Source organism: Dryobates pubescens, chromosome 35, assembly GCF_014839835.1.
Source record: "Dryobates pubescens isolate bDryPub1 chromosome 35, bDryPub1.pri, whole genome shotgun sequence".
Classification (NCBI taxonomy): Eukaryota; Metazoa; Chordata; class Aves; order Piciformes; family Picidae; genus Dryobates; species Dryobates pubescens.
The window spans coordinates 7,298,530-7,324,847 of NC_071646.1; the positions used below are offsets into that span (position 1 = coordinate 7,298,530).

Here is a 26,318-nt window from a genome sequence, read left to right on the forward strand (position 1 = left end):
AGGCTCGGCCGCGGCACCGGCCCCGGGATGCTGCGAGGGGAAGGGAAGAGCTCAGGATGTCCTCACCCCTCCCAGAGTCGTCTCGGGAGTTTTGGGCTCCAGGTGCACCAGCAGGGCAAGGGAGGTTCTCCTCCCACTCCACTCTGCCCCAGCGAGGCCACAGCCGGAGAACTGAGCCCAGGTCTGGGCTCCCCGGTTCAGGAGACAGAGAACTGCTGGAGAGAGCCCAGGGCAGCCTACAAAGATGATGGAGAGGGAGCCTGGAGCAGCTCTGTGAGAAGCAAAGGCTGAGAGCCCTGGGGCTGAGAGCCTGGAGCAGAGCAGCCCCAAAGGGGACCTGAGCAATGCTCAGCAAGAGCTAAAGGCTGGGGGCCAGGAGGCTGGGGCCAGGCTCTGCTGAGTGGTGCCCAGGGCCGGGCCAAGGGGCAAGGGGCACAAAGTGGCACCCAGGAGGTTCCATCTGAACAGGAGGAGAAACTTCTTTGGTGTGAGGGTGCAGAGCCCTGGAGCAGGCTGCCCAGAGAGGTGGTGGAGTCTCCTTCTCTGGAGAGCTTCTAGCCCCCTGTGGCCTTTGTGGCCCTGGGCAAGCTGCTGTGGGTGCCCTGCTGGAGAAGGGGGTTGGACTGGGTGATCTGCAGAGGTCCCTTCCAACCCCTATGACACTGATTCTGTGGTTCTGTGGTTCTGTGACTTTGCCTTTTTCCCTCTTGCCAGAGGCAGGGAAGTGACCTGGTCCCAACCCCAGCAGCTGACCAGAGGCATCTTAGAAAGAGCAACTTTTATTAGTAAAAACAACAACAACAAAAGGCACAGAGAAGCCAAAGTCCTTCCCAAAGCCCAGCAAGCAACATCAGACCCAGAGGCAGCAGCAGCAGAGTCCCACAGCCAGTTTGGACACCACCGTGGTTGCACAGCCCTGCTGAGCAGCTCCAGCACAAGGCTTTGAGCATCACTCCATGGCCTGCCCTTGGCACCCTGAAGCTGGCCTCCAGAGACCACCCTGCTGGGTGGGCTCAGCAGCCTGAGGAGGACAGGACCAGGGCTCTGCACAGCCTTGGGCAAAGGGCTCAGGGTGAGGGGGTGCAGGGAAAGCAGTCTGCAGAAGGGGCCCAGCACAGCTCCATGCAACCCCAAACACAGGGCCGTGGCCAGGCCACCCTGGATCAGTAGGTGAGAGGGGGCACTGCTTGTGGGGGGCAGGGGATGGGGAGGGCAGGGTGAAGGCCACGTCTCTGGCTCTGGCTCAGCTGCATGCTGGAAGGAAGCACTGAGGCCATCGAGTCCACCCTTCTCCCAGCAGGCATCTCCAAGCCACACAGCACCTTTGGCTGGGTCCCTCCATCAGTGACAGCCTGCTGGAGGTGACATCCACTCAACCCACTTCAGCCCAAGCCAGGCAGCAGGGATGGACGTGGTCCATGGACGTGCAGCTGGAACTCCCTTGGCCGGGCAGGTTCTTGCCCCCCTGGCACCCCAGCTGCAAAGGAGGTGCATGGCCTGGTCCTCTTTGCAGGTGGTCATGGGGGGCACAGCCAGGGAAAGACCAAAAACCTTTGGGGGAAACAGGACATGAGGCTGCCCTCAGCATCTGCAAGAAGTCTGCAGGCCAAACAGGCTACAGGTGAGGCCTGGGGGCACAGGGATCATCTTCCAGCCTTCCTCCTTTCCATCCCACAAGCAGGAGCCCCTGGTGACCTGTGCTGCACCTCCACATGGCAGGGGAGGCTCTCCTGGCAGTGAGCTGCTGGATGGCTGGGCAGGGCTGGGCTTTGATCTCCAGAGCAAACCAGGTCTAACCAGACCAGCTGATTTGATTACAACTGGAACAGAAAGTGAGAAGCTGAGGTCAGGCCTGAGGCTGCACCCCCCAAAAGCAGCTTCTTTAACCAGGACCCTACTTGTCCCCAGAAGGGGATAGGGCAAGCAGGCATCCTCCAGATCCCACCACGTGTCCCTTCCCTTCCTCCCCCAAACCAGACCCCTCCCCCTCCTCCTCCCTACAGCTGCCTCCAGCTGTCCCCTCCTGTTGTCTCCCCCCAGCCATGGGGCCCTGGATGTCCCACACAACCTCTCTCCCCACCACAGCCTGGTCCCCCCACACCTCCCTGTGGGGGCTGCAGCAGTGGGCAGCTCATGGCAGCTCTGTCCTAGCTCAGAGAGGCTGCACCAAGCCTCACAGCAGCTCCCTGCCTACCTTGGTGTCTCCAGGGCTGTCTCCAGACCGCTTCACCCAGACATCCCTGGCTGCCAGGCTGTTGATTCTCCTGATGTCCTGCAAACAGGACAGTGCCAAGAGACATGAGAAGCTTTCCCCCAGGCACAGAATCACAGGAAGCATCCCACTGGAAGGGACCCTCGAGGGTCATCTTGTGCAAACCCCTGCAGTCAGCAGGGACACCTCCAGCTCAGGTTGCTCAGGTCTAGCAGGGGCAGCGCTGCCTTGGTCTGACTTCAACCACACCTTGAAGCCTGCTGCCGGTAAAACCAGCCTGGATTTGAGATCCTGCAGCTGGCAGCCCCTCAGAAGCAAGTGCAGCTCCAGCCCAGAGAGATGGAGGGCAGCAGGCGTCAGAGGAACGACCGCGGGAGGAGCTGCAGCCTTACCCAGGGGTGACCCCGGGCGCAAACCCTGCCCCGGCAGCCGCGGAGCCAGCAGAGGCGCCCGCAGCAGGCAGGTCCGGGCAGCGCCCGGCGCGGCGGCTCCGCAGCGGTGCCCAGGCTTGTCTGCCACGGCCGCAGGGCTGGGCTGGAGCTGCCCCTCCTGTCCTGCACCCAGCAGCGCAGTGCTGCTAGAGGTGGAGAACTCCCCAGGATCGGCTGAACCTCTCCCCTCCAACTACAGCTACCTGGAGGCAAGGGGATGTCCTCCAGGTCCCCCTTCACCCAGGAGAGCTGGGGAGGGACTTGGGACAAGGGCTGGGAGGGACAGGAGGAGGAACAATGGCTTTGAGCTGGGAGAGGGGAGACTGAGAGTGGAGAGGAGGAAGAGATTGTGGAGAGTGAGGCTGGGGAGAGCCTGGCACAGGCTGCCCAGGGAGGCTGTGGCTTATCCCCTGCCTGGAGGTGTTCAGGACCAGGCTGGATGAGGCCCTGAGCAAGCTGTGCTGGTGGGAGGTGTCCCTGGCCTTGGCAGGGGGCTGGCACTGGCTGAGCTTTGAGCTCCCTTCCAACCCAACCATTCTGTGATTCTTTGATCCAGGTCCCTACAGCAGCCACAGTGCCAAGGCTCTGACCTTGGAGTCCTCTTAGCCCTCCTCCACTTTGACCCCACAGGACCCAGAGGCCATCCTGCTTTGGAGGCCTGGGATCCCCTCAGGGATGCAGCTCACTGCAGACCCCACCTGGAGCAGGACCTCTCTGTGCACCCTGAGCAGAGCTCAGCTGCCAGTGGCCTCCAGGTCAGAGGCAGTGCTCCAGCCCCTGCTGGGCTGATTTACCTCCCTGGTGGCAGGAACAGGTCCCCCTGCATGTCCCTTGCATGCAGCTGGTGCCAGCTCCTTCCTCACCACAGCAAGGGCTGGGAGCAGCTACCTTGGGCACTCTGGGCTCAGGATCAGAGCACAGCAATGAGCAGAGCCCCAACAGCTCAACACCCAACCTCTGACTCTGTCTAAGCTCCTCTTAAATCCTTTAAAGTGTTCAGCCAAGGGCTCATCAACCCTTTAAGGCCTCCAGAGGCAGGGACATGTCCCACCAGGCTGCCTTATCTGCAGGCTCCATCCTGAGGTGCTGGCACCAGCTGGTACCTTGCTCTTTTCCTCCTTGGCAGGCTCCTGGCTGCGGCTGATCCACAGGTTGATGCGGGACGTCACCGAGCCGGGGATCTTCAAGCTGTCCTGTGGCACAGAGAGGGACACCAGGGTTAGAGCACAGCAGGAACACAACCCAGGACAGTCCCCAGGGCACAGGGAGGCTGAGCAAACCTGCAACAGGCAGAGACCAGCCCACACCCTGGCCCCATCCCAGCTCCTCTGATGCCAGCACATCCGCGGGAGCCCACACACTACCACAGCAGTTTCAGTGGCAGCCAGAGCCCAAGCCCAGCCCTGCCCAGCACCACTCAGCAAGCACCAAACTGCACCCAGGCTGGGCACTGGGATCCAAACAGGGCAAGATTTTGGCCTAAAGTTTAGGCTGTTGAAGGGCTGGAGCAGGGCCAGGGAAGGGCAACAGAGCTGGGGAAGGGTCTGGGGAAGAGGGCTGGGGAGGAGCAGCTGAGGGAGCTGGGGGGGTTGAGCCTGGAGCAGAGGAGGCTGAGGGGAGACTTCATGGCAGGGGGTTGGGACTGGCTGAGCCTTGAGCTCCCTTCCAGCCCTGGCAGCTCTGTGATTCTATGACTCTCTGTGGGAGCTGATGCAGCTCCTGACACAGAACCCCTCCACTGCTGGGGTCACAGCAGTGCCACAGCACTGCTGGAGATAGGCACAGGGTGGGGGAGTCCCACAGCCCTGTCACAGTGGGTGCTGGGGTGATGATAGGAACTGGTGCCCCCCAGGAAGCACATCTAAGCAATGGCATGAGCCTGCAGGAAGACACAAATGAGGAGAAGAGAGAGGAAGGAAGGAAGACAGAAAGGAAGGAAGACAGAAAGGAAGGAAGGAAGGAAGGAAGGAAGGAAGGAAGGAAGGAAGGAAGGAAGGAAGGAAGGAAGGAAGGAAGGAAGGAAGGAAGGAAGGAAGGAAGGAAGGAAGGAAGGAAGGAAGGAAGGAAGGAAGGAAGGGAGGAAGGGAGGGAGGGAGGGAGGGAGGAAGGGAGGAGGGAAGGAAGGAAGGAAGGAAGGAAGGAAGGAAGGAAGGAAGGAAGGAAGGAAGGAAGGAAGGAAGGAAGGAAGGAAGGAAGGAAGGACGGAAGGGGGGAGGGAGGGAGGGAGGGAGGGAGGAATGAGGGAAGGAAGGAAGGAAGGAAGGAAGGAAGGAAGGAAGGAAGGAAGGAAGGAAGGAAGGAAGGAAGGAAGGAAGGAAGGAAGGAAGGAAGGAAGGAAGGAAGGAAGGAAGGAAAGAAGGAAGGAAGGAAGGAAGGAAGGAAGGAAGGAAGGAAAGAAGGAAAGAGAGAAAGAGAAAGAAAGAGAGAAAGAGAGAAAGAAAAAGAAAGAAAGAAAGAAAGAAAGAAAAAGAAAAGAAAGAAAGGAAGGAAGGAAGGAAGGGGGTCTGGAGAACAGATCTGGGGAGGAGCAGCTGAGGGAGCTGGGGGGGTTGAGCCTGGAGCAGAGGAGGCTGAGGGAGACCTCATTGCTCTCTGCAGCTCCCTGAGAGGAGGCTGCAGCCAGGGGGGGGTTGGGCTCTGCTCCCCAGGCTCAGGGGACAGAAGGAGAGGAACTGGCCTGGAATTGTGCCAGGGGAGGCTGAGGTTGGAGAGGAGGCAAAATGTCTTTGCTGGAGGAGTGGTCAGGGCCTGGCAGAGGCTGCCCAGGGAGGTGGTGGAGTCCCCATGGCTGGAGGGGTTGCAGCAAGCTGTGGCCATGGCACTGGGGCCAGGGTTTGGTGGCCATGGGGGGGTTGGGTTGGGGTTGGCCTGGGGGAGCTCAGAGGCCTTTGCCAGCCCAAACCATTCTGTGTTCTGTGTCAGTGGTCACAACCAGCACTTACTGCTCACATTCTTCGACAGCCTGAACACTTCTGTGATTCCATGGCTCTGGGAAAAGCTGCTGTGCCCCCTGGCACAGGCCCCCAGTGGAAGGTCCTCACTCAGTCCAGCTCCTGCCTTACCTTCCTGGCAGCCAGGGGCTCAGCCTTGCTGGCCTCGAAGAAGCTGCGCTTGCTGGCCACCCCCTCCGAGGACAGCACCAGCCCCTTCTGGACAGTCAGGGATGACTTCACCACCTCTGAGCGCTGGGGGGAGAGAGGAGCATCAGCAGGGGCCATGCTGCACCCCAAACAGCAGAAAGCCAGCTCCTGTCCTGGCTCATGCTCTGAACCTGCTGGGGGCAGCTCCCTCCCTGCCCCACTGCTTCCCTGAGCAGGACCAGGCAGCATCCCCATGACCTCCCCGAGGGATGCTCCCTCCCTGCTCTTCAAACCCCGAGGCTGATCCCTTTTTCTGCCTGGCACCACCTTCTTCATCCCCACTGGCACTGGGTCTTCCATGCTGCTCAGTCCCTCTCTCCCTTCCCTGCTCAGCTCCAGGCCACCCCTCTCCCTCTCCCCACACATCCCTCCCATGCCAGCCCGGCCATGCCAAGGGCTTGGGTACCTGCACGGCTGAGTTGTACTTCTCCAGCTTCTCCCCAATGGTGGTGCTGCTCCCTGGGATCCTCAGACTGGCACTGGTGAGGAAGAGGAGAGAGAGTTGACCACAATCCCCTCAGGATCTCCTGGGACTCAGCTCATGGGCCTGGGGGGCTCCACGTGGCAGGGGAAGACCTCAACCAACCCAAGCTGCCCTGCATCTGTCTGCCAAGTGAACCAAGGCAGCTCATTCCCTACTGATGCCCAAGACCCCTGGCTCTCACCACCTCCCTGTGGCCAAACTGTACACTGAAAAATAGCTCTGAGCCCCTCAGTGCTCCCTGTCCTCACCACTGCCACCTCTGACCTGCATCCTCACCACCTTCAGCAGGAGTTTGCCTGTAGTATGCACCAGGTGTCCACAGAGCTTCACTCCTCAGCTCTGCATCCAGAGCTGGGAGAGGACATCCTTCAGCTCCCTGCAGCCAGAGCTGGGGGAGGACATCCTTCAGCTCCCTGCAGCCAGAGCTGGGGGAGGACATCCTTCAGCTCCCTGCAGCCAGAGCTGGGGGAGGACATCCTTCAGCTCCCTGCATCCAGAGCTGGGAGAGGACATCCTTCAGCTCCCTGCAGCCAGAGCTGGGGGAGGACATCCTTCAGCTCCCTGCATCCAGAGCTGGGAGAGGACATCCTTCAGCTCCCTGCATCCAGAGCTGGGAGAGGACATCCTTCAGCTCCCTGCATCCATTGCTGGGAGAGGACATCCTTCAGCTCCCTGCAGCCAGAGCTGGGAGAGGACATCCTTCAGCTCCCTGCATCCAGAGCTGGGGGAGGACATCCTTCAGCTCCCTGCAGCCAGAGCTGGGGGAGGACATCCTTCAGCTCCCTGCATCCAGAGCTGGGGGAGGACATCCTTCAGCTCCCTGCATCCATTGCTGGGGGAGGACATCCTTCAGCTCCCTGCATCCAGAGCTGGGAGAGGACATCCTTCAGCTCCCTGCAGCCAGAGCTGGGAGAGGACATCCTTCAGCTCCCTGCAGCCAGAGCTGGGAGAGGACATCCTTCAGCTCCCTGCAGCCAGAGCTGGGGGAGGACATCCTTCAGCTCCCTGCAGCCAGAGCTGGGGGAGGACATCCTTCAGCTCCCTGCAGCCAGAGCTGGGAGAGGACATCCTTCAGCTCCCTGCATCCATTGCTGGGGGAGGACATCCTTCAGCTCCCTGCATCCAGAGCTGGGAGAGGACATCCTTCAGCTCCCTGCAGCCAGAGCTGGGAGAGGACATCCTTCAGCTCCCTGCAGCCAGAGCTGGGGGAGGACATCCTTCAGCTCCCTGCAGCCAGAGCTGGGGGAGGACATCCTTCAGCTCCCTGCAGCCAGAGCTGGGGGAGGACATCCTTCAGCTCCCTGCAGCCAGAGCTGGGGGAGGACATCCTTCAGCTCCCTGCATCCAGAGCTGGGGGAGGACATCCTTCAGCTCCCTGCAGCCAGAGCTGGGGGAGGACATCCTTCAGCTCCCTGCAGCCAGAGCTGGGGGAGGACATCCTTCAGCTCCCTGCAGCCAGAGCTGAGCCCTTGGTTCTTCAAGAGTTTTAAGCCACTTGCCCAAGCCTTGTCATGGAGCTGTGGAGAGTCCCTTGGGCACCAAAGCCAGGTCAGCTTGCTCATGGACCTGTACAGGTGGTTGTGAGAGCTCCACAGAGGGGACCCTGCTGTGGTGCTGCACCACTCAACACCTCAGCAGCCCTGTGCAGACACAAGCACTGCTGAGAGCCCACATCAAGGAGAGAGCAGAGCCCAGCTGGGGGATCTCATACAGACACAAGCTGCACGTTGGACATTGTCCTGTCCTCTGCTAAGCATCGCTGCCTGCTCACACCCCAAGGACCAAGGTTCAGCAGATCACTCACTGGCTGACCACAGAATCAACCAGGATGGAAGAGATCTCAGAGATCACCAAGTCCAACTTATCATCTATCACCCAACACCTCCTGACAACTAAACCATGGCTCCAAGGGCCACATCCAATCCCCTCTTGAACACCTCCAGGGATGGAGACTCCACCACCTCCCTGGGCAGCACAGCCCCAGGGCCAATCTCTCTTGATGGGAAGAACTTTCTCCTCACCTCCAGCCTGAACCTCCCCTGGCACAGCTTGAGACTGTGTCCTCTTGTTCTGCTGCTGGGTGCCTGGCAGAAGAGCCCAACCCCCCCGGCTCCAACCTCCCTGCAGGGAGTTGCAGAGAGCAAGAAGGTCTCCCCTGAGCCTCCTCTCCTGCAGGCTAAGCAACCCCAGCTCCCTCAGCCTCTCCTCCCAGGGCTGTGCCCCAGACCCCTCCCCAGCTTTGTTGCCCTTCTCTGGACACCTTCCAGCAGCTCAACCTCTTTCCTGACCTGAGGAGCCCAGAGCTGGCCACAGGACTCCAGGTGTGGCCTCAGCAGTGCTGAGCACAGGGCAGGATGAGCTCCCTGCTGCTGCTGGCCACACTCTTCCTATTGCAGGCCAGGCTGCCCTTGGCCTTCTTGGCCCCCTGGGCACACTGCTGGCTCCTGTTCAGGCAGCTGTCAATCAGCACCCCCAGGTCCCTCTCTGTTTGGCAGCTCTCAGCCACTCTGCCCCCAGCCTGTAGCTCTGCCTGGGGTTGCTGTGGCCAAAGTGCAGCCCCTGGCACTTGGCCTTGCTGAATGCCATCCTGTTGGCCTCTGCCCATCTGTGCAGCCTGGCAAGGTCCCTCTGCAGAGCTCTCCTACCCTCCAACAGATCAACTCCTGCTCCCAGCTTGGTGTCATCTGCAAACTTACTGTGGACTCTACCTCCTCATCCAGACCCCATCACCTCCTCCCTCCCTTGGCAAACAAAGCATCACAATTCCTGCCCAGCAAGACCAAAGTAACATCAAGAGAGCTGCTGACCTCCTTGTGAGAGGGCTTTGGCTTTCTTCTTTCTGCTTCCTTGAGATCATCTGGAAGACACAAGGAGAGGAGGCACTGGAGCCATCTGTGCTTATCAGAGATGAGCCTGGGTGAGACTATCTCAGACTCATCTCCCCCCTTTGCAAGCAAGCTCCTTCCTCACCCACAGCAGAGCTTATCTCATATAGCTCAGAGCTCCCCAGACTGAGGAACACTTTGTAGTGCTGACAGTTTAATTCCCAATAAAGCACCATGAAAGCTGATCAAGCCAAGCCAGTCAGCCCTGATTCCCAGCAGGGAGGACCTCAGCAGCTCCTGCCTTTCCCAGCCTCCACAAGGACTTCATTGCAGAGACCTTATGTGAGGAGCTAGAACTGAAGTTGTTCTCAGGGATGTAACAAGGGGTGAGGAGGAGAACCAAAGAATAACAGAATGGAGAGGCTTGGAAGGGACCTCAGGCAGGTCAGAGCACCCTCATGGTACTCTGCAAATGCAGAGGGTGGCCCAGGGCCACTGCTCAGGAAGCCAGAAGCACAGAATCCCAGCATGGCCCCTTCCAAGGGGTTGGAAGGGACCGCTGGAGATCATCCAGTCCAACCCTGCTGCCAGAGCAGGGTCACCCAGGGCAGCTCACACAGCCACACATCCAGGTGGATTTTGAATGTCTCCAGAGGAAACTCCACAGCCTCTCTGGGCAGCCTGCTCCAGGCTCCAGCAGCCTCACACCAAAGCCTCTCCTCCTGTTGAGGTGGAACTCTCTGGGCTCCAGTTTGTGTCCATTGCCCCTTGGCCTGTCACAGGACAGCACTGAGCAGAGCCTGGCCCCTGCTTGCCCCCCACTCTTCAGCTGTTTGTAACCATTGATCAGATCCCCTCTCAGCCCTCCCTTCTCCAGCAGGATAGGTTCAGCTCCTGCTGTGCTCTCAGGGCAGCAGTGCTGGAGGGGTCTGGTCCTTCCTGGCAGCTGAGCTGAGCACAAGGAGCTCCCTGCTTGCTGCTCACTTGCCATCACTTTCCATGCTGCTCCTTTGGTTCATGCAAGGCCCATGGCCATGGAGCATGTTCATCAGCACAGCCTCTGGTCAGACACAGGGGAGGAGAAGACTGAAGCAGAGCTGCAGTGCCCAGCTGAAGAGTGCATTCTGAGCAGCCTTTTGGGAACAGGCTCTGCCAACAGCTGGAGCACTGCCTGCAGCTTTGGTCCCCACTGCACAAAAGGGATGGGGCCAGGCTGGAAAGTTTGACCAAAGGATCCTGGGGCCCCCTCCCAGCCTGGAATTCTGAGGTTTTGTGACAGTGTGCAGAGAAGAGCCAGGAGGATGAGCAGGGCACTGGAGGAGCTGTCAGGAGAGCAGAGGCTGAGAGAGCTGGGGGTGTTCAGCCTGCAGAAGAGAAGGCTGAGGGGAGGCCTCATTGCCAGGGAGCAGGACAGCCAGGGGGGCTGCCAGGAGGATGCAGCCTCCCTCTGTCCCATGCAGGAGCCAAGGGCTGCTGGGGACAATGCCTGCTGGGGACATTCCCACTGGACTGCAGCAGCAAATGGTTCCCCAGGAGCAGGCAGAGGCTGGAATCAGCTCCCAGGGGCAGGGGGGGATTCCCTGCACAGCTTTCAGCCTCAGCCTGCCAGGCTGCTGGGGCAGCTCCCTGCAGCTCCACCATCCCCTGGAAAGCTTGGAGCAGCTGAGCCTTGGGGTCCCTCCCAGCCTGGCCCTCTGGGGCTCTGTGCTCTGCTGCTCAGGCAGCAGCTGTGCACTCCCCAGCTCTCAGACCCCTCTCCTCCAGCCCTCATTCTGGGAAGAGTTTCCATCCTGAGCCTTAAATGCCCTGGGCAGGAGCTGCTGGGGCTGGGGCAGCCCAAGGGCTAGGGACCATGCTGGGAAGAAGTGTTCCCCTCAGCCCCCATCTGCCCCAACCCTCCTTGCCCAGGGACAAGAGCCAGCAGCTGGGCTCAGCAGCCTGCCCTGGCCAAGGCAGGGGAGGTGATGCCCACAGCTGTCCTGCTGCCAGGCTGCAGGGGCAGCTCCCTGCAGCTCCACCATCCCCTGGCTGGTCCTTGGGGTCCCTCCCAGCCTGACCCTCTGTGCACATAACCTGGAGCACAAAGCAGCCTCTCCTGCCCCCATCCTCCGCTGCCTCCAGGAGAGTCTCTCCCACCTGCCTCAGCTCTTACCCGAAAGGAGACAGTTCTTGGGCTGGTTCTCCTGATGGAGCTGATGTGAGTTGGAGAAGTATCTGACTTCTCTGTGGGCTCCTCTTGGGTGGCAGACAGCTGTATGACCACCTTTGAGGGACTCCTGGATGGTTGCTGAGGATAAAAAAGAATTACAGATCAGGCCTGTGCTGTGTCCCTGCCAGGGTGTGCAGAGGAGGCTGAGCTGCAGGGAGCAGAGCAGCCTGGGGGGAGCTGATATGGAGGAAGGACTCTGAGAGCCTCCAAACCTGGGCTGTCTCACTTGGATACACAAAGCCCCAAACATCTCTTCAGTGAACCCATGATGGCAATAGGCAGGAGCTTGCCAGAGGAGGTGATCAGCACATGGGAGTGAAAGGGGGGGAAGGGAGGCGCTGGGGCCCTCCTCCACCACCTCCTTTGCAGCTCTCAGATATCCTTCCCCTAGAGCCTGTGGCTCCCTCCTGAGGCTTTGGGACTCTCCCTCCCAGCACACAGGACCTCGCCCCCCGGGGGCTGCTGGCTTCCCGCTGGCTGCTCACCTGCTGGTCCGGCGAGGAGCTCCGCACCGCGGCTGCCTTCTCCTGCCGGCTGCGGCTGCCCTGCCGGCTCAGGATCTTCACCTCGCGCAGCCGGCAGCCCCCCACCTCCGGCGGCTGCTGGGGGTCCCCCACCTGCTTCCTCTGCTCCCCCCGGGGTGCTCCCACGCCTTGTCCCTCTTTGTCCTGGAGCTGTGCCCTCAGCACCACCTTCCTCTCCGCGGCTGGCGCCGGCTGCCGCTCTGCCGGTGGCTGCTGCCTGCCCTTGGCCGCATCTCGGCCGTGCTCTGCAGCCTGGATGCTGTCCTGCCCCACAGGCGGCTGTGTCCCTGGCTCCACACGGCTGGCTCCCACCCCGGGCTCCTGCTGCTCCTTCTCCTGCCTCAGCTTTTCAGAGATGGCCAGCGGGGCCCTTGGCCTTCTCCCTTCTTGTGTGTTCAGCACCTCTGAGAGCTTCCTCTCCTTGCCGTCCTCCGGGGCCACCGCCTTGCCCTGAGCCCTAGAGACAAGAGACAGAACAGGGGTCAGGCTCAGCACCCCAGGGCCAGAGGGCTGCACCTTCAACAGCCTGAGAGAGTTGGGGTTGTGCAGGCTGGGGAGGAGAAGGCTCCCAGGAGACCTCATTGTGGCCTCCCAGGAGCTGCAGGGGGCTGCAGGAAAGCTGGGGAGGGACTTTGGAGGGGGTCAGGGAGGGACAGGACTGGGGGGGATGGAGCAGAACTAGAAGTGGGGAGATGGAGATTGGCTGTGAGGAAGAAGTTGTTGGCCAGGAGGGTGGTGAGAGCCTGGCACAGGCTGCCCAGGGAGGTGCTGGAAGCCTCCTGCCTGGAGGTGTTTGCAGCCAGGCTGGAGGTGGCTGTAAGCAACCTGCTGTGGTGTGAGGTGTCCCTGCCCATGGCAGGGGCTTGGAGCTGGCTGAGCCTTGAAGGTCCCTTCCAGCCCTGCCAGCTCTGTGACTGTGACTTACTCCTGTCCCCTCAGCTCAGGATGGAGGTGCAGATGGTCCACACCAGGAGCTCTGTGTTCAGCCCCAGGCTTGGCTCCTGGGGACTGCACAGCCCATCCCTGCTGGCCCTTCCCCCTGCAGGGCTGTGGTCCATGGCAGCAGGGTGGTGGCAGGGGCACAGCCCAGGGAAGGCTCCTCCAGAAGACATTCCCACATGCCATGGGCTCAGCTCTTTCGGCACTGGGCTCTGTTTGACCCTTCCCAGGGCAGAGCTGAGCAGTTAGCTACCGGCCCATGAGGTGTCCCTGCCCATGGCAGGGGCTTGGAGCTGGCTGAGCCTTGAAGGTCCCTTCCAGCCCTGACAGTTCTGTGAGTCTATGATTCCTTACAGTGAGGCTGCTGGAGCCTGGAGCAGGCTGCCCAGAGAGGTTGTGGAGTCTTCTCTGGAGACTTTCCAAACCCATCTGGATGCATTCCTGTGCAGTCTGCCCTAAGTGACCCTGCTTTGGCAGGGGGCTTGGACTGGATGATCTCTGTAATGCACTGTGCTGCTGTGATCTCTAGAGCATGAGGCTCTGTGCACCCCAACATTGCACCCCGTGGGGCAGGTTGTGTGGGGGCAGCCTGGTGTCAGGACAGCTCCAGATCCCAGCTCCCTGCAGACTTTGGGAGCACCACTGGAAAGCCCTTGAGTCACCTCAAAGGTCACAGAGCATCACTGAGAGGTTCAGAGGGGGAGGAGGAGAGCCAGGCAGGCTCTGCACTCTCTGCTCACCTGTCCTGCAGAGATGGGCACCTGGCTGCTCCAACCTGCACTAGGGCATGCTCAGCACCAGCCTGAGCTCAGCCTCAGCACCAGCCCCTACCTTGGCACACTGGCTTTTCTGTGCATGTGGAGCCCACCAGAGATGCAGCCCTCTCCTTGTCCTCCTCTTGTGAAGCCCAAAGGCTCCTTGGCCCCTGCCCGTCCCACAGCTCAGCCCAACCTCAGCCACCAGCTGCAGCAGCTTTGGCTCTGGGCTGAGGGAACCCAGGCAGTAAAGCTGTGAGCCAGCAGCCCCAGGAGCAAGGCTGCTGCCAGCAGGGCCCCACACACCTGCTGGGAGCTGGACTGGTGTCTTTCACAGGGCTCAGAGGCTCTTCATCCACCGACGAGGATGAGGACAGCAGGTTCCGGTGCCTTCGCCGGCGCTCTCTTTGCTGCTCCTCTTCATCCTCAAGGGTCCTCTGCCTGGCCAGGCTGTTTGGGGTGGAACATTAGGACATGGTGAGGCTGTGTCCTGCATGAGGAGCTTGCAGAGAAGCAAGAAAGAAAGCTGAAACACCCTCAGGCAAGGGCCAAGGGGGTGATGGAGGTTGTCTTCCCCATCGGAGTGAACAGCAATGGGACAGCAATGTGCCCTTGTGGCCAGGAGAGCCAATGGGATCCTGGGGTGCATCAGGGAAAGTGTGGCCAGCAGGGCTAGGGAGGTGCTGCTCCCCCTCTGCTCTGCCCTGGTGAGACCACAGCTGGAGTTTTGTGTCCAGTTCTGGGCTCCCCAGTTCAAGAGAGACAGAAACCTGCTGGAGAGAGTCCAACAGAGACCCATGAGGGTGATGAGGGGACTTGAACACCTCCCCTGTGAAGGGAGGCTGAGAGCCCTGGGGCTGTTCAGTCTGGAGAGGAGAAGGCTGAGAGGGATCTGATCAATGCCTATCAATAGGTTGGTCTCTTCTCCCAGGCACCCAGCACCAGAACAAGAGGACACAGTCTCAAGCTGTGCCAGGGGAGGTTTAGGCTGGAGGTGAGGAGAAAGTTCCTCCCATTGGGATGTGCTGCCCAGGGAGGTGGTGGAGTCCCCATCCCTGGAGGTGTTCAGGAGGGGATTGGATGTGGCACTTGGTGCCATGGTTTAGTTGTCAGGAGGTGTTGGGTGGCAGCTTGGACTGGATGATCTCTGAGGTCTTTTCCAACCTTATTGATTCTGTGATTCTATCAATATCTGAGGGGTGGGGGTCAGGTTCATGAGGCCAAACTCCTCTCAGTGGTGTGCAGACAAGGACCAATGGATACCAACTGGAACAGAGAAGATTTCAGCTCAGCAGTGAGGGTGGCAGAGCCCTGGAGCAGGCTGCCCAGAGAGGTTGTGGAGTCTCCTTCTCTGGAGACTTTCCAACCCCACCTGGATGTGTTCCTGTGAGGCCTCCCCTGGGTGCTCCTGGACTGGAGGATCTCTGGGGGTCCCTTCCAATCTCTAACACTCTGTGATTCTGTGATCTGCTGCATGGGGCTGGGGCAGAGGGATGTCACCTTGAGCCAGGGGTCATGAAGCTCTGGCTCCACCCAGGTCATGCTGAGTTGAGCATTTCCCCACACGAGCCCTTGACTTTGCTGATGCCTTCTGCTGGAGGGAGCACTCCTTCAAGAGGAATCCCTACCTCAAGCAAACCTTCTGGGGCAAGGGTGTTTCACCCAGAACTCAGCAGGGCCAGGACCTTAGAGCCACCACAGGGATATCAACCAGGGAAGGGAAACCACCAGTGGCAGAAGATTTTAGCCCCAGTGGGAGCTGATGATCTGGATGAGGGCATTGAGGCCATCAGCAGTGAGTGTGCAGATGACTCCAAGCTGGGGGCAGGAGTTGATCTGCTGGAGGGCAGAGAGGCTCTGCAGAGGGACCTGGACAGGCTGGGCAGAGGGGCAGAGGCCAAGGGCAGGAGATTGAACACAGCCAAGTGCCAGGGGCTGTACTTTGGCCACAGCAACCCCAGGCAGTGCCACAGGCTGGGGGCAGAGTGGCTGAGAGCAGTCAGGCAGAGAGGGACCTGGGGGTGCTGGTTGAGAGTAGGCTGAACATGAGCCTGCAGTGTGCCCAGGCAGCCAGGAGGGCCAAGGGCAGCCTGGCCTGCAGCAGGAAGAGTGTGGCCAGCAGGAGCAGGGAGGTCATTCTGCCCCTGGACACTGCACTGGTTAGGCCACAGCTTGAGTCCTGTGTCCAGTTCTGGGCCCCTCAGGTCAGGAAAGAGGTTGAGCTGCTGGAAGGTGTCCAGAGAAGGGCAACAAAGCTGGGGAGGGGTCTGGGGCACAGCCCTGGGAGGAGAGGCTGAGGGAGCTGGGGTTGCTTAGCCTGCAGGAGAGGAGGCTCAGGGGAGACCTTCTTGCTCTCTGCAACTCCCTGCAGGGAGGTTGGAGCCAGGTGGGGGTTGGGCTCTTCTCCCAGGCAAGCAGCACCAGAACAAGAGGACACAGTCTCAAGCTGTGCCAGGGGAGGTTTAGGCTGGAGGTGAGGAGAAAGTTCTACACAGAGAGAGAGATTGGCCACTGGAATGGGCTGCCCAGGGAGGTGGTGGAGTCCCCATCCCTGGAGGGGTTCAGAAGGAGACTTGCTGGGGTGCTGGGTGCCATGGGTTAGCTGATTAGGTGGTGTTGGGTGATAGGTTGGTCTCGATGATCTTGAAGGTCTCTTCCAACCTGGTTTGTTCTGTTCTATTCCATTCTAGTCTAGTCTATTCTATTCTATTCTACTCCGTTCTATTCTATTCTATTTGAATTTCTATTGAGCCAAAAAGCTTCAGATGCAAAAGCAGCAGAGGCTGAGGGCAGCTGCTGGCCAACTCTGCCTGGAAAGAGGAGTGGAAGGAGCTCCACTGGCTCCTGTGTGGGGCTGGGGCTGGGGCTGGGGCATGACCACAGACTGCAGCAAAATAAAGCCAGGTTTGGCATCACTTTTAAGGAGCTCTCTTTAGAGATTTCATTTGGCACAAGCCAGATGTCATTTTATTGTTATTGTGGTTGCTATTGTTGTTATTGTTGGTGCTATTACCACCACCATCATCATCATTATCATCATTACCATTATCACCATCATCATTATTATCATTATTGTTATTAACAGTAATCTATCAATGAGATGCAACTGTGACTGTTTGGAAGGCAGCAGCCCTCCTCCTGTCTCTGAGCAGGCCCTGCCCACCCTCTGCCCCTGCTGGAACTGGGCTGGCAAAGGTCCTTGTTGGCTGGATTGAGCTTTTCCCAGCGGGGTTCAGTCACCTGCAGCACCTTGGCCCTCACCCAGCTGCAAGCACAGGGTGCTGGTGGAGGTCCCAGCAGCCCCAACAGCACAGCAAGGCAGAGATCCAGCCCAGCTCTGGAGGTGGCTCCCCAGTTTCAGCCAGCCCCAAGGCCTCCTTTGAATGTCACAGGCTCACAGAGTGCACTGGGTTGGAAGGGACCCTCCAAGGTCATCTTGTCCAACCCCTTGCAATCAGCAGGGACATCTCCAGCTGGATCAGGTTGCTCAGGACCACACCAAATTTGACCTTGAGTGGGGCCTCCACCACCTCTCTGGGCAACCTGTTCCAGTGTTCCACCACCCTCTTGTCAAGAGCTCCCTCCTGATGTCCTGCCTGAATCCATCCTTCTTCAGTTGCTAACCACTGCCCCTGGTCCTATCCCCACAGCCCCTCCTAAACAATCCCTCCCCAGCCTTCCTGGAGCCCCTTCAGACACTGGAAGGCTGCTCTAAGGTCTCCTCAGAGCCTTCTCTGCTCCAGGCTCTCTCAGCCTCTCCAGCCCTCTGATCATCTTTTTGGCCTCCTCCTCCTCCATGTCCCCAGGTGGGGTCTCACCAGAGCAGTGACTTTCAACAACCTGAAAGTCAGTGCAGGTCCAGGCCTGCAGCATGGCTGGTGCCACTGCAGGCACAGGGACTGGTGGGCACACACAGAGGGGCTGGCAGGCACAGGGACTGGTGCCACACACAGAGGGACTGGCAGGCACAGGGACTGGCAGGCATGGGGACTGGTGGCCACAGGGACTGGTGGGCACACACAGAGGGACTGGCAGGCACAGGGACTGGTGCCACACACAGAGGGACTGGCAGGCACAGGGACTGGTGGGCACACAGAGAGGGACTGGCAGGCACAGGGACTGGCAGGCACAGGGACTGGTGGGCACAGGGACTGGCAGGCACAGGGACTGGTGGGCACACACAGAGAGGGACTGGCAGGCACAGGGACTGGCAGGCACAGGGACTGGTGGGCACACACAGAGGGACTGGCAGGCACAGGGACTGGCAGGCACAGGGACTGGTGGGCACACACAGAGGGACTGGCAGGCACAGGGACTGGTGGGCACACAGAGAGGGACTGGCAGGCACAGGGACTGGTGCCACACACACAGAGGGACTGGCAGGCACAGGGACTGGTGGGCACACAGAGAGGAACTGGCAGGCACAGGGACTGGTGCCACACACACAGAGGGACTGGCAGGCACAGGGACTGGTGGGCACACAGAGAGGGACTGGCAGGCACAGGGACTGGTGGGCACACACAGAGGGACTGGCAGGCACAGGGACTGGTGGGCACACAGAGAGGGACTGGCAGGCACAGGGACTGGTGCCACACACACAGAGGGACTGGCAGGCACAGGGACTGGTGGGCACACAGAGAGGAACTGGCAGGCACAGGGACTGGCAGGCACAGGGACTGGTGGGCACACACAGAGGGACTGGCAGGCACAGGGACTGGCAGGCACAGGGACTGGTGGGCACAGGGACTGGTGGGCACACAGAGAGGGACTGGCAGGCACAGGGACTGGTGGGCACAGGGACTGGTGGGCACACAGAGAGGGACTGGCAGGCACAGGGACTGGCAGTGTGCTTTAGGAGTTACTGTGTAATGAAAGCTGGGTCATAAATTAAACCACATTTGCCCCCTGCAGGGCTCCTGTCCTTCAGGGTGGGGGAGGCAGGGCAGTGCCACAGGGCCAGCGGAGCAGAACGGAGAGCAAAGGGAGGGCAGGTGCTGGCTGGGAGCTCAGTGCCTGCTTGGGGACAGGGCAATGCCAGGGGTGTGCTGCCTCCATCCTCAGCTCCCCACACACACCCCCCAAGTAACCTTCTTACCCCCCACAGCAACCGGGGGTCCCTGATTGGCATCAGGAAAGAGAGAGGATGGGGAAGGCTGGGAGCTGCCCCAGGCTGAGCCGCGGAGCAGCCCTGCTGGGCTGTGTCGCCTCGGCGGGGCTGCCCCCCGGCTCTGTGCGCAGCTCCGCAGCCCTGGGCGGGCAGCACAGCCTCAGGGGCTCGGCCGGGGCTGAGCTCCCAGGGCAGGCTCTGCTCGCACACAGCCCCCCCCCGGCCAGGGCACCGCCGGCGTGGGGGCAGCTGTCGGCCCCCCGCAGTGCAGAGCTCTGAGGCTGCTTTAAAGCCAGGTGAGAGGCAGGCTCTCCTGGGGTGCTGCCCGCACAGGCTCCTCCAGGCTGGAAATGGCTTTTTCCTGCCTGGAGTGTGCTGCTGCAGAGGCAGGAGGGAAGCTGGCAGTGCCAGCATGCAGTTTCTTGTTGTCATCCACCCAGGAGCTGTGGGCTGGCCCTGCCAACCTTCCCCTCCTCAGCTCAGAGAGGGGGGGGATGGGTTTGTTGGTTCTTTTTTTAACCAGATTCCTTTTTTGTTGGTTTTTAACCTCAAAAAGATGAATCAAAAGAGGCTGGAGAGTGTCTCCCCCCCACACCTCCTGCCCTGCTCAGCCTCAGTGCTGAGCTCGCTGGGGTCGGTGCTGCTCCGGGGCTGCCTCACCCAGCCAGCCAGGGGAAGCTGCCTGGGCTGGGAACCAGCCTGGGTGCTGGGCCCCACCGGGTCAGAGCAGGGGGAACTGGATGGGGGTGAGCTGTCCTCTGGAGTCATCCCACCTGTGATGGAGGCAGGCTGGGAGCTGGCAGCCTCTGAGCAGTGAGCTCTGGATTCCTTTTCCTGGGCTGGCCATGGCCTTACCCAGGGTGCTGGGGTTTGCAGCCAGCTCGCAGAGCCACCACCTCTGCTCCCACCTGAACTTCTGCTCCGCTTTGTGGCTGCCTTTGAGTCACCCTCACCCCACCTGCACGGCCCAGCTCGGCAGTGCCTGCCCAGGCATCTGCAGGAGGTTGGGAGCAATGCCCACAGCACCCAGGCTTGGTGTCAGCCCCTGACTCACCCTGCCGTGCCCAGGAGCCTGCTCTGGCTCCCCTCAGAGCCAAAAGCACTCTTCGGGACAGCCCAAGGCCACAGGGCTGCAGGGATCACTGGGGGGGGGGGGGGGGGCTGCAGGGACCGTTGGGGGGCTGCAGGGATTAATTGGGGGCTGCAGAGAATGTTGGGGGGCTGCAGGGATCACTGGGGGGCTGCAGGGATCGTTGGGGGGCTGCAGGGGTCGTTATGGGGTTGCAGGGATCGCTGGGGGGCTGCAGGGATCGTTAGGGTCCTTCAGGGATCGCTGGGGGGCTGCAGGGGTCGTTGGGGGGCTGCAGGGATCACTGGGGGGCTGCAGGGATCGCTGGGGAGCTGCAGGGGTCGTTAGGGGGCTGCAGGGGTCGCTAGGGTCCTGCAGGGGTCGCTGGGGGGCTGCAGGGATCGCTGGGGGGCTGCTGGTGACTCGGTGCTCGCCCGGTGCCAGGCAGGTAGAGTCTGCAGCCCCCGCATGGCAGAGCCAGGACGTGGTGCCAGGGGCCGTGTGGATGGAGGGTGAGTGAAACACCCCACAGCCGGCTCCAGAGCAGGTCTGGAGGCACAGCCCAGCCAGGCTGTACCCCAAAGAAGGCCAAAGTGCAGCCAGAGTGGGGCAAGGATGCATCCCCAGAGCCCTCTGCAGCGCTCAGCTTCCCCAGGCAGCAGGAACCAAGTTGCCTCTCTCTGATCTTCCTCACCCCCAGCAAACTTCAGCAGCGCTGAGCTCTCCCTGGGGCTGGCACCAGCTCCACAAGCAGCACCCCCACGGCAGCTTCCCCTCTTCCCATCCTCCCCAGCACCCCTCGGCCCGGGGCTCGCCGAGCCAGCAGCCCACCCTCACCCTGCCGGGGGCCAGGGTTAAGCATTAAACCGCTGCACCTACCTGGAGAGATCGGACCAGTTCCTTCTGCTGAGCGACATCCCTGCTGCCCCCGAGCCTCAGAGAGCCCCCGGAGCTGCTGCGGGCATCAAGGCCGAGGCGCTGCCGGACCCCTGGGCACCTGCGCTGCCCGGAGACTGCTCCCCGAGGAGGGAGGGAAGGAGGGAGGGAGGGAGGGAAGGAGGGAGGGAGGGAGGGACTCCCTGCAAGGTTATTTCCCTGTGCACCTTTACCCGCTGCATCACATGGTTCCTTATCTACCTTGACACAGGCAGGGCTGTAATTTGCCTGCCAGCGGCGGGGGGCAGAAGCCGCCCTGCCCAGCAGTGCCAGGCGGCTGCAAACCCCTCCCCGCTGCCTGCCGTGCCAGGGCTCCGGCACAGACCCACGCTCGGGGCCGGATCCACGCAGGGCTCCCAGGCTTTGGGAGACAACTCCCTGCGGAGAACCTGTTCTACCAGCTGCTCGCCACCAGTCAACAACTCCTCCAGCGCCGGCGGAGGAGGTGAATTTCCTTGGGCAGGGTGGGAGGAGGCTGGCTCCCCGGGACCCAAAACACTCATTAAAACACCTCCGTCTGGGCGCAGTCCAGCCCTCGCCACACGGCATGGGAGGGGGGCCCTGCTCCTTTCAACCTGCTCCGGACCTCTCGGGTGGAGCCATCACCTCCTCTGCCCCGGTTAGCAGCTCTGCTGCAGCAGAGGACACTGATGAATCATGGCATAGGCAGGGCTGGGAGGGACCCCAAGGGTCATCCTGCTCCAGCCATGGGCAGGGACAGCTCACACTAGATCTGGCTGCTCAGAGGAAGTGGCTGAAGCAGAGGGGGGGTCCAGTTTTGGGGTGCTGAAGCCCTGTGCCAGAAGGGAGCTGTGTGCCCAGGTTTATCTGGGGCCCTCAGGTCAGCAAAGAGGTTGAGCTGCTGGAAGGTGTCCAGAGAAGGGCAACAAAGCTGGGGAGGGGTCTGGGGCATAGCCCTGGGAGGAGAGGCTGAGGGAGCTGGGGTTGCTTAGCCTGCAGGAGAGGAGGCTCAGGGGAGACCTTCTTGCTCTATGCAACTCCCTGCAGGGAGGTTGGAGCCGGGGGGGGTTGGGCTCTTCTGCCAGGCACCCAGCAGCAGAACAAGAGGACACAGTCTCAGGCTATGCCAGGGGAGGTTCAGGCTGGAGGTTAGGAAGAAGTTCTTCCCAGACAGAGAGATTGGCCCTGGGGATGTGCTGCCCAGGGAGGTGGTGGAGTCCCCATCCCTGGAGGTGGTTAAGAAGAGCCTGGCTGAGGCCCTTGGAGCCATGGTTGAGTTGATCAGATGGTGCTGGGTGAGAGGTTGGACTGGATGATCTTGAAGGTCTCTTCCAACCTGGTCTGGTCTATTCTATTCTATTCTATTCTATTCTATTCTATTCTGTTCTGTTCTGTTCTGTTCTGTTCTGTTCTGTTCTGTTCTACTCTGTTCATTGTCTGCCTGGATTTCCTCCCTCAATCCTATTGTCCCCCCCCCTGGGCTGGTCCCAAGACCCTGTCCCACCATGCTCAACAGCTCAATGCTCTCATTCAAGGGGCAGGAGTGAGGGCAGTGGGGGAGTGGATTGCTGGGCTGAGGAGGGCACCCAGACACAGCAGAGCTGGGCCCAAGCCTGAGTTTGACTGGGACCAGTCCCAGCACACAGCATGGCCAGGCTGCTGCTGCTGGGCAGATCCCATGAGGGCTGCCTGCAGAAAAGAGTCATCTGGGACCCCCTGAGTACAAATTCATTCTCTGATCCCAGTGAGATCCATCTCTGCAGCAGCCTGAGGCACTGGTTATGAGGCTGGGCTTGCCACACATGCCTCCAGCCCACAGGGCTGTGCCCAGGGCCTGAGCAATCAAAGGAACTATTTCCATCAAAGCTTCCTGATTAAGATCCCATTTCTAGAAGGTAGCTCTGGCACAGGAGACCTCAGCTCGGAGCTCAGCTCCTTCCCTGCTTTCCTTCTTGCAGTCACCAGTTGCTTTTCAAGTGGTTCAGGTCATAGAATCACAGATTTGTGTGGGTTGGAAAAGCTCTCTGAGAGCATCCAACCCCAACCCAACCCCCCCATGGCCACCAAGCCTGGCCCCAGCTGCCATGGCCACAGCTTGCTGCAACCCCTCCAGCCATGGGGACTCCACCACCTCCCTGGGCAGCCTCTGCCAGGCCCTGACCACTCCTCCAGCAAAGACATTTTGCCTCCTCTCCAACCTCAGCCTCCCCTGGCACAATTCCAGGCCAGTTCCTCTCCTTTTGTGCCCTGAGCCTGGGGAGCAGAGCCCAACCCCCCCCTGGCTGCAGCCTCCTCTCAGGGAGCTGCAGAGAGCAAGGAGGTCTCCCTCAGCCTCCTCTTCATCAAGCTGTGGCATAAGGAAAATGAAATCAAAGGAAAAATGACTTAAACAAGCTTGTGAGTGTCCTGCTCATTGCTGCCAGCCTGCTTCGAGCAGCTCAGCATCAGCAAGCCAGGGCAGAGCAATAAACCTCTCTGATTAAAGCAGGGCAAGCACCTCAGTGGCAAAACTCATTGCCAAAGGACACTGCTGAGGCACTGAGACTTGGCAGGGGTTTAACAGGGATTAGACTGAAGGCACTGAAAGGACACCCCCAGGATCTACAGCAGAGCAACATCAAACCTCCACCACTGGTGATTCCTCCTCTTGTTAGGGCAAAGAAATTCCAGTCAGGCATTGAGTTCGAGGAAGAGGAGGCTGAGGGAGACCTCCTTGCTCTCTGCAGCTCCCTGAGAGGAGGCTGCAGCCAGGCGAGGGTTGGGCTCTGCTCATATGAAGCAGGACAAGAGGAACTGGCCTGAAATTGCACCAGGGGAGGCTGAGGTTGGAGAGGAGGCAAAATGTCTTTGCTGGAGGAGTGGTCAGGGCCTGGCAGAGGCTGCCCAGGGAGGTGGTGGAGTCCCCATGGCTGGAGGGGTTGCAGCAAGCTGTGGCCATGGCAGCTGGGGCCAGGGCTTGGTGGCCACGGGGGGGTCGGGTTGGGGTTGGCCTGGGGGGATCCCAGAGGGCTTTGCCAGCTTGAACACTTCTATGATTCTGTGACCTAAACCACTGGTGACTGCTTTTCCAACCCACACAAATCTGTGATTCTATGACCTGAACCACTTGAAAAGCAACTGGTGACTGCAAGAAGGAAAGCAGGGAAGGAGCTGAGCTCAGAGCTGAGGTCTCCTGTGCCAGAGCTGCCTTCTAGAAATGGGATCTTAATCAGGAAGCTTTGATGGAAATAGTTCCTTTGATTGCTACATGAAAGAGGCTGTGGAGAGGCTGCTGCTGGGCTCTTCTCACAGGTAATTAGTGACAGGGCAGGAGGGAAGGGCCTCAAGCTGCAGCAGGGCAGGGTTAGCCTGGGCAGCAGGAACAATTTCTTCATGGCAGGAGAGGTCAGGCACTGGAATGAGCTGCCCAGGGAGGTGGTACAGTCACCAGCCCTGGGGGGTGTTTAAAGGTCGTTTGGATGTGCTGCTTGGGGCCACGGTTTAGGGGTGACCCTTGTGGAGCAGGGTTCTGGGTTGGACTGGATGATCCTGAGGGGCTTCTCCAGCCTGAATGCCACTGATTCAGAGAGTGGGGAGGAGGCAGAGGAGGAGCCTCGGTGCCACTCACCCCTTGTGCTCTCCCAGGCTTTATTTTCAGCTCAGAGACCTGGGCTCAGCTTGGCTGCCTCTCTGTCTCAGCCCTCTCCAGTGGGTTTCTCCACCTTGGGTCTGCCCAGGTCCCCTCCAACCTAGGCATGAACCTGTTGGCATGAAAAACATCCTCCAGCAAGGGCCTTGAACACCTCCTGTGAGGAGCAGCTGAGGGGACTGGGGGTGTTTAGACTTCAGGCTAGAAGGAGACCTCATCACCTTCCACAGCTCCCTGCAAGGAGGCTGGGGGGAGGGGGGAGGAGGTTGCTCTCTTCCCAGAGGCAACAAAGGACAGAACAAGAGGAAGCAGCCTCAGGTTGTGCCAGGGGAGAATCAGGTTGGATATTAGGACAATTATAGTGGTCAGGCCCTGGCCCAGGCTGCCCAGGGAGGTGGTGGAGTCCCCATCCATCCCTGGAGGTGCTCCAGGGAGCTGTGGATGGGGTGCTGAGGTTTGGTGGCAGTGGCTCAGCAGCAGTGGTGAGGCTGTGAGCTCTGGGTGAGTGCTTGGACTGGATGGGGAGACTCTGGAATGGGCTGCCCATGGAAGCTGTGGCTGTCCCCTGCCTGGAGGTGTTCAGGACCAGGCTGGATGAGGCCCTGAGCAAGCTGTGCTGGTGGGAGGTGTCCCTGCCCATGGCAGGGGGTTGGAGCTGGATGAGCTTTGAGCTCCCTTCCACCCCAACCCATTCTATGACTCTGTGATCTCAGAGGCCTCCCCCAACCCCACCAGTTCCATGACTGATTCTAAGGGGCTCCCCAGGTCTGTCCCCCACTGCTGGAGAAGCTCCAACCTCTCCTTTGATTTGGCTGAGGCCCTGCTGAGCTGGGTGGCAGCACAAAGCACTGAGCTCTTTGCTGCCATGGAGAGCTGAGCTGATGTTCCTCCTCATCTATTTTCATGTTCACCACAAGCCCAAACTATCACCCTCTGAGCAGGCAACAGCCAGCCCAGGGCCTCAGGCATGCAGCCAGCTCGGGTTCTGTGTCACTTCTCACTTCTCCAAGCATCCTTTGCCATTTTATCCCCAGATCCCAGGCCCTGCAAGGTCCTTCTGCAGTGTCAGTCTCCACCTCTGCTATGCAGAACACAGGAGGGTTATCAGCAGAGTTCTTTATCTCACCCTCCTCTCCTATCTGCTGGGTGGTTACTTATCTTGACTTGGACTTTCCCTCATAGCTGTGGCAGACCTGAAGCTCTTTGCTTCTGGAAATCCCGGAGAGCTCTTCCTCACCAGCTCCCTTTCAGCCACAAGCTTGCTGCAGCCTTCACCAAAGGCTGGTTTGGATCCCATGAGGTCATCAGCAAAGCCCAGACCAAAATGCAGGTCCACAACGCTGGGGCACGTCCAGAACAAGAGGACACACTCCTCCACAGTGCCAGGGGAGGTTCAGGCTGGATGTTAGGAAGAAGTTCTTCATAGAAGGAGAGATTGGCCCTTGGGATGTGCTGCCCAGGGAGGTGGTGGAGTCTCCATCCCTGGAGGTGTTTAGGAAGAGACTTGATGGGGTGCTTGGTGCCATGGTTGAGTTGATCAGGTGGTGCTGGGGGAGAGGTTGGACTTGGTGATCTCAATGGTCTCTTCCAACCTGGCTAATTCTATTCTGTTCTATTCTATTCTATTCTATTCTATTCTATTCTATTCTATTCCATTCCATTCCATTCCATTCCATTCCATTCCATTCTATTCTATTCTAAGAGTGTGGGCAGCAGGTCAAGGGAGGTTCTCTTCCCCCTCTACTCTACCCTACTGAGACCACATCTGGAGAACTGGGCCTAGTTCTGAGCTCCTCAGTTCAACAGGGACAGGGAACTGCTGGAGAGAGTCCAGGGGAGGCTCCAAGGATGCTGGAGGGAGTGGAAGATCTGCCAGAGGAAAGGCTGAGAGCCCTGGGGCTGTTTAGTCTGGAGAAGAGCAGCCTGAGAGGAGCTCTGATGGAGGCTCACAAATATCTGAAGGCTGTTTGCAAATATCTCAAGGGTAAGGATCAAGAAGCAGGGCCCAGGCTCTGCTCAGTGTGGCCTGAGACAGGACAGGAGGCAATGGACACAGACTGGAACCCAGCAGGTTCCACCTCAACAGGAGGAGAAACTT

General features: G+C 59.9%; 1 protein-coding gene across 1 annotated transcript; it reads right to left on the reverse strand.

Annotated features, from left to right (window-relative positions):
- Positions 1–1,618: 1,618 nt before the first annotated feature.
- On the reverse strand, positions 1,619–20,721 carry LAD1 (ladinin 1). The gene is made up of 10 exons (XM_054176366.1): positions 20,575–20,721; positions 13,826–13,969; positions 11,787–12,282; positions 11,245–11,379; positions 9,075–9,124; positions 6,190–6,262; positions 5,706–5,828; positions 3,747–3,836; positions 2,195–2,272; positions 1,619–1,820 (listed from the first exon to the last, which is right to left on the reverse strand). Exons 1-10 carry the CDS (start codon positions 20,610–20,612, stop codon positions 1,815–1,817), a joined length of 1,233 nt encoding a protein of 410 aa, XP_054032341.1. The 5' UTR covers positions 20,613–20,721; the 3' UTR covers positions 1,619–1,814.
- Positions 20,722–26,318: the final 5,597 nt, after the last annotated feature.